Source organism: Diorhabda sublineata, chromosome 8, assembly GCF_026230105.1.
Source record: "Diorhabda sublineata isolate icDioSubl1.1 chromosome 8, icDioSubl1.1, whole genome shotgun sequence".
Classification (NCBI taxonomy): Eukaryota; Metazoa; Arthropoda; class Insecta; order Coleoptera; family Chrysomelidae; genus Diorhabda; species Diorhabda sublineata.
This window is the reverse complement of record NC_079481.1, coordinates 18,248,334-18,255,775: the sequence shown is the minus strand read 5'-3', so window position 1 is coordinate 18,255,775 and position 7,442 is coordinate 18,248,334. Positions and strand designations below refer to the sequence as shown.

Below are 7,442 nucleotides of genomic sequence, written 5' to 3'. Positions count from 1 at the left end.
TCAAAATACGCCCTATCTATTGTAAAGATTCCCATCAAATAGGTAATTTGTGTCACTTTCGTAATAAAAAGTAAAATCGGCAACAATATACTGTTCGAATTTCGAAGATAAACAAAACTTCACATTTAGTTGTGATCTTTCCAAAAAAATTTAGTTGTTGAAAATAGTGCTGTTTATTTGTTATTTGTGTAGTGTGTACGATCATGTCTTCGACTTTCCATCCTGTTACCACGCACTCTTGGTGAATACAAAATAAAATCGTCATCCTAACATTTAGTACGTAATTAGCATGCAACGAAGTGAACGTATTTAGATTATTTTTTTCTATTTGTTATAAAAATTGGATTATTTTTTGCATTTTTCCAATTTCTGGTAGTGATTTTATTATTTCCACATAATTATATTACTTTGAAGGTAAGTAAATTTTCTTGTTTTGTGGCATTACTTCCAGTAATCTTGCAGTCAATATGATTAATTTTTTGTAATATTTTATTTAAGGAAATGGGAAGGCACCCTAATACAAATTTAGAATGACGGACATATATTGACCCAAAGCACACATCTAAGCTTTGTCTCAACTATTTAAAAAATAAAGAAGATACAGTATAAACTTTATATAACGACGTCGGTTATAGCGACGTACCGGCTATAATGACGTGATTCTTGGAAAAAGTTTGGTTCAGTATGCTTTCTTAAAGGAAATATATCGCTTATAGCGACAGTGGATATAACGACGACATCGGTTATAGTAACGTAATTTTGGAAAATTTCCCGAAGTTAAATCGGCTATAGCGACGTACAGGATGTAAACAACGTAGGCATTTCGTCGAAAGGAAGAACGCAGTCACTACTCAGTTCATACCACGAAATTTGGAAGACCGGGTGGGGTGTTTTCTGTTGTTATTGTGTTTACTTTTCCCATCAGTTGTTCTTGTGCTTCAAAGGGCGAGCTCAGTGTCAAGTGTTCAAGATGTCCAAAAGAAAATCGTTGACAATTGAAGAAAAAGCAAACATTATTTGGAGACTGCAAGAAGGTGAGTCTAATACGATGTTATCTAAAGAGTTCGGCGTTTCCCACTCAACGATATCCACTGTGTGGGCAAACAAAGAAAAAATATGACGTTGTTTTGAAGAGGAATCTTTTTTGGTTAAGAAAGTTAGAAGGACTCAGCACACCGATCTAGACAAAGCATTACTTCAATGGTTTAAACAGCACAGGGAGAAAAACGTTCCTATTAACGGCCCGATTTTACTTACAAAAGCACGAGAATTTTCCGCAATGCTGAACAAAGATTTCCAACCCGACCCATCGTGGGTTCAGAGATTTCGTAATCGCCATAATATCGTCTTCGCAAAAATGTCAGGTGAATCGGCAGCTGTCCCTGCAGGGGTGAAGGATCATTGGCTTGGTAACGTTTGGCCGAAAATTCGCGAACGCTACGTGGATGAAGAAATCTTCAACTGCGACGAAACCGGGCTATTTTACAAACTCACTCCTGACAAAACTTTCAAGTTTTTGGGCGAGAAATGCTCTGGTGGAAAACACTCGAAAGACCGTGTCACCGTTCTAGTTGCGGCTAATTTAACAGGGAGTGTTAAAAAAAAGTTAGTGGTCATCGGAAAATCAAAAAACCCGCGGTGTTTCAAAAACGTTAAGAACCTACCAGTGCAATATGAACACAACACAAGGTCATGGATGACATCCCAGTTGTTTGAAAAACTTTTGCGCGAGTGGGATGGAGAGCTAAGAAGGGAAAACAAGAAAATTTACTCTTAGTTGATAATTGCCCAGCACATCCTCATGTGGCATCTCTAAAATGCATAAAATTAGTTTTCCTGCCAGCAAACACTATATATGTGCTTCAACCAATGGACCAAGGGGTCATAAAGGCACTAAAAGTTAACTTCAGGAAGCTATTGGTATTGAAAATGATCGACAATATTGAAAAAAATATTGAACATAACGTTAATTTGCTACAAGCAATAGTAATGGTCTCAAAAGCTTGGGATAGAGTGGACGGTGACACAATAAGAAATTGTTTCCGTCATGGAGGATTTCTTAACTCTGATAACTCAGAATCCAATTCAACGTCGAATACCGAAAATCTGGCGGATTGGGCAGAAAATATTAATTTACCTCCCGAAATGGGGATAAATATCGATTTTAATCAATATGCTGCTGTCGATGAAAACATCGTCAGAGCTAACTGACTGACGGTCGTGGAAAGAGAAATCGAAAAAATTTACTACGAAAAACACAGCTTCAAGCAAAAACTTATCACAGATTTCTTTTAGATACATACATAGTTTCCTTTATTTTATTCATCTTTGTATTTTGTTTACTAAATATTATTACACTAAATATTATATATGTATGTATATTTAATTTTAATACATTTAATGCTAATTTTACACTTGTATTTTATTCACTCTTGTATTTTATTCTCTCTTCTAAATTTTTATCACGCTTATCAATGGGGTGGTTATAACGACTACCGGTTATAACGACCAGGTTTCTCTGACCCCTTGGCGGTCGTTATAAACAATTTCTACTGTAGTGTTAAGTTTGAAATAATGAAATGGCCCCCACAATGTCCGGATCTAAATCCAATAGAATTATTATGGGATGAACTGGATCGGAAAGTTAGAAAATTGAATCCCACTCCTTTGGATGATCTTTGAGAGGCTCGTCAAATGCCTTGGAATAATATTCACTCCAAAAGTATGTTAGGTAAACTTATAAAAAGAATGCCACATGTAGTTAAAAAATTAGTGGTGGTCAGAGGTGGTTTCTTTGATAAAAAGAAAGTGTAGCATTATGAAAGAGGCAAAATATGTTCATGGTTTTAATCGTAGAATGTTATATTTTATTATTTTTAAAATAAAATTGTTTCAACTTGACTTATTTTACTTTTAATAATTGTTTTAATGAATTTTCATCTTGTCCAAAAACTTTCTGTTGGCAGTGGATGAAGGAGTGAAATAGTTATTATTAGAATTAAATATGTAAGATCTTGTAAGCTCAATTATCTCATTTATTTCAAAATTTCTTGCATATGTATATACTTTTTTAAATATATAAACAAATTTAACAACTTACCTATGGAAAACTAGTCTATAAATAGATATTTAGTATTTGATTTAATGGAATGGAAACTAGTGACCAAATAATAACACATAATAACTGATATAAATATACTATTATCTATCAACAAAATTTAACGAGTTAATTTTGAAATTAATGAGAATATACAAATCTTCCTTTCAATATTCTGTTCATAAGTACCCTTCGTCCAGCAGCAGTTTTCATTCTAGCATTCCAGCCATGCACCTTTATTCTTTTTCTTTCAGAAGGTCTAGGAAAATGTACTCTTATCACTGAACGAGTTATCATACCAAATAAACCTCCTGGTCTATGATCTACTGCTTTTGAAACATTGAAGAAATGAAAAGGTGCAACAGAATTCCATACAGAACTGGTACATCGACTAAAAATTATTGAGTATTATTCAATTTATAAAACATCCATATGAAATAGCAAACCTTAAAATATTTGGTACATATCTTGTTAATCCAACGATGTTCATTGCTTAGATATGTAGTCCGGTAAAAAAATAATTATAACCAAATTTTCGTCTATTATCTGAAGTTTGTTATCTGTATTGACATTATGCTTTATAACCTATAAAAATATATGTTGGCCTTATATCTAGTATGTACGCAGCAATTTCGTAAATAGCCTTTTCTGCGACCTGTGCGAGCTTTTATAACTGCGCCCTTGTTTTTTTTCATATTATAGGTACCCTAGAAAATAAAAAAATGGATGGATTTTAATGATCTTGGTCTCAAAATGTTCCATTTTACGGCGGATTTATAAAAAAAATTAGTAGAAATAGCTGGAATGAAAATTTCTCATGGTTTTACTGTTGTAAATCGTAAAAAAAAACGGTTTTGCAAAATAATCCTTTACAAAAAATTATGGTAATTATACACTTTCGCGGTCACCTGGTTTTTTGGTTAGGTTAGGTTAGGTTTGCTCTAGAAAATCGAAAAATGGATGGATTTTAATGATCTTGGTCTCAAAATGTTCCATTTTACGGCGGATTTATAAAAAAAATACGCAAATTAAAAAAAAATAAATATTTTTTACAGTTTCATGACTTTAAATGCAAAAAAATGACTTTCTACATATAATCCTTCGTAACTGTTTCTGACGTCGTGAAATCAAGTTCGTATATTTTTTTACGCAATTTACATAAAAAAATGAATATTTTGAAAAAAAAAGTTTTTCAACTATTTAAGGTTTAAAACTATTAAAAACCGCAAATTCAGCCACTACCCCCGTGTTTTTCATAAATTCGTCGTAGAATGGAACATTTTGAGACCAAAATTATAAAATTTATCTATTTTTCGATTTTTAAAGGTCCAAAAACTATTAACATTGAAGAATATAGTACGAAACTATTCACGAAAATTGATTGTTTTTCATCGATTTCATTTTAAGCTATAAAAACTGAAAAAATCATTCTTTTTGGATTTTTTTTAAATTGCTAATTAATTTATGTAGAATACAAAAAAAATATGAGAAAGATAATTTTTTGTAAAGGATCATTTTGCAAAACCGTTTTTTTTACGATTTAAAACAGTAAAACTATGAGAAACTTTCATTCCAGCTATTTCTACTACAATTTTTTTTTTATAAATCCGCCGTAAAATGGAACATTTGAGACCAAGATAATTAAAATCCATCCATTTTTCGATTTTCTAGAGCCAAAAAACCAGGTGACCGTGAAAGTGTATAATTACCATTTTGTATTACAATATTATATTCTATAATTGTTCAAAATTTTTATCTTTTATGTTAGATCCTCTGTAATATCATATACCAGAGGTGGGGAACCTTTTTACCATTAGAGGCCACATTTAAATTAGGCAGCAATAAGAGAGGCCGCATTAGCTGATTGACCTAAGAAAGTGACTTTTATGAAAGTATTATAGTTTTTCTATAGATTTAACAATTAATTGCATTATATAGAAAAAATAAAATATAATACTACAAAATTTTAAATATAATTATACATATGAAATAATATAAAATTATAAAAGAATACTATAAAAAATATTTTTTTATTCACTAAGCTCGTGACTTATTTGGTTTTGTTTTTTTGACAGTAATTGTATATTTGGATCAAAATTCGTAACATACAGCTTTAATTGATCCTCTAAATGTGCATCTGTAATTTGCGTTCTTAAACTTGTTTTTATTTTTGACATGAGAGAAAATGTTGTCGCGCAACAGTAGATACTTCCGAAGCAGGAAAGTGAACGGCGAGCATGTTCTCGAAGGCATGGATATTCAACAGCATTTTTCCAGATTTCTATGGGGATCCTTTTTAGCGTTAAAAAGGGATTTGATGATACTATCTTCCCCTAAATCAATAAACTCCATTTGTAGTTCTGCAGGAGCCTCGGATATATCTATTGGGTGTGGTTCAAATGCCAGTTTCATAGCAGGAGTGTGCTCGTCATAAAATCTATTAGTATACTCTACTATTAAACAATCCAAGACACCTAGATATCCATCGAATATTTTATTTTCACAGTTCTGCTCATTCAACATTTTAGCTAGCTCCGGGAAGTGTTCTGCAGATATTTCCGATCGACAAAGCAATGTTTTCAAAAATGATAATTTTTTTCTGAACGCTAGGATATTTTGCCACATTTCATAAATATACCCCGATTCACCTTGCAGGTGAATATTTAAATTGTTTTGTTTTGTCATCATATCAGACAAAAATGTAAGGTTTCTGAAAAATACTTCATCTGATAGATCACATTGTTTTCCTTGTTCTTGATAAAAGTTTAAAATTTGTCGTCGTAAAGACAAAACTTTTATCAAAACCTGATCTGTTGATAAACAGCGAATCTTGCAGTAGTATGGTAGGTCAACACTATACGTTTCCTCATCTAAAGAGAGCATCTGTCGACATTCACGATGACGCATTGCATTTACGCGAATATAGTTGACAATGGTTCTATCCAGAGTGTCTTGCAAAATGGTAGATTTTGCGGATGCAAAATTTAGTGAAATGATATCAATTTTTTCAAGTTTAAGTTTTCCTTTTTTAACAAAGCAACGAATCCTTCTTTTTTGCCTCTCATGGAAGGTGCGCCATCGGTGCAAACACTTACTAAATTACTGACATTCAATTGTAATTTATTACATACTTCTTTGAAGTTTTCGAAAATATCGGCTCCGCGAGTTCTTCCAGTTAGTGTACCCAACGCAAGTAGTTATTCGTAACATAGAAAATCTTTAGTTATAGCACGAATAAAATATAAAACTTGTGCCGAATCTGTTTTATCAGTGCTCTCATCTAAAGCAATTGAAAAATAAACATTTTCATTTTGTATAATTGTATGAAGTTGCTCTGTTACATTTCGCGCTAATTCGTGCTGTGGATCTCCTACAGTTCTTCTTGAAAGAGATAATTGTTTGTATTTGTCAACATTTTTTGTATCTAACATACTCACTGCTTCAACAATACATTCTTTAATTATTTCAATGTCACTAAATGGTTTGCCCCTTTTTCCAAGTATATGTGCTATTTTATATGTAATAACAACTGCAGCGGAATTTTGATTTACAAAGGCACTAAAAGATGCCTGCTGATGATGCTTCTCATTTTTCAACTTTTAAAGTGCAGTTTTTCGTGATTCACCTTCTAAAATGAAATATTTATGTTCTTGTTTTGTTTAAGCTCCATAGCTCAAAAAACGTGTACAGCTGGCATTTAGCGTCCGTGTCTAACCAGTAACGTCGTGCACTCACTCTTTGTCACTTTATTTCCAATACCTGGCATCTTTAAATTAAGGAAACTTCAATTTGCGGTTTTCTTCTTACAAGCACCTTTATAAAATTAAATAGAGAAAAAAATTAGCTTTAATTTGGTGTAAATGAAATTAATATACATAATGAACGAGTTTTTACAAAATCATACCTGTTTACACCTGGCTGCGAAGAGGTTGCGGTTAAGCAGTCAGCAGCAACTGTGACTTTTCAAATCTTTCAAATACACTGTTTTAAAGTGCTATAGGTTGAATTTCTATAAGATGTAAACGAAATGTATTAATAAAATTCAATTAATTAGATTTTAATTAATAGTAATCGCGGGTAATTTTTAATTGGCACCTTATGAAAAATACATTCTCCTACTTGTAAAAATACTTCCAAATCAGATTTTGATTGTGTACATTCTTCATGTCATAATTTTGCAGCGGGATCCCGCACTAAGAGATGCGAGTCAGAGAAGCCAAAGCAAGGTGTGACACTCAAATGGGAGATCTGAAACCGAGTTTTGTTCACTTATTAGACAAGGTAGTTGGCGCTGCTAGTGCTAATTTAAATTTTTTGCAAAGACAATCAGCTGACTAATGAATTG

The 7,442-nt window shown here is 32.3% G+C and overlaps 1 protein-coding gene across 1 annotated transcript; it reads right to left on the bottom strand.

Moving 5' to 3' along the window:
* Nucleotides 1–3,017: 3,017 nt before the first annotated feature.
* LOC130447962 (39S ribosomal protein L34, mitochondrial) lies at nt 3,018–3,646 on the bottom strand. The gene is made up of 2 exons (XM_056785045.1): nt 3,544–3,646; nt 3,018–3,488 (listed from the first exon to the last, which is right to left on the bottom strand). The coding sequence occupies exons 1-2, from the start codon at nt 3,585–3,587 to the stop codon at nt 3,239–3,241; spliced, it is 294 nt and encodes a 97-aa protein (XP_056641023.1). The 5' UTR covers nt 3,588–3,646; the 3' UTR covers nt 3,018–3,238.
* Nucleotides 3,647–7,442: the final 3,796 nt, after the last annotated feature.

Excerpts from the sequence above, each read along its gene's own strand:
- LOC130447962 (XM_056785045.1), bottom strand. The coding sequence starts at position 3,587 with ATGAACATCGTTGGATTAACAAGATATGTACCAAATATTTTAAG. Across the intron at positions 3,489-3,543 it reads TATGTACCAAATATTTTAAG|TCGATGTACCAGTTCTGTAT; the intron begins GTTTGCTATTTC and ends AATAATTTTTAG.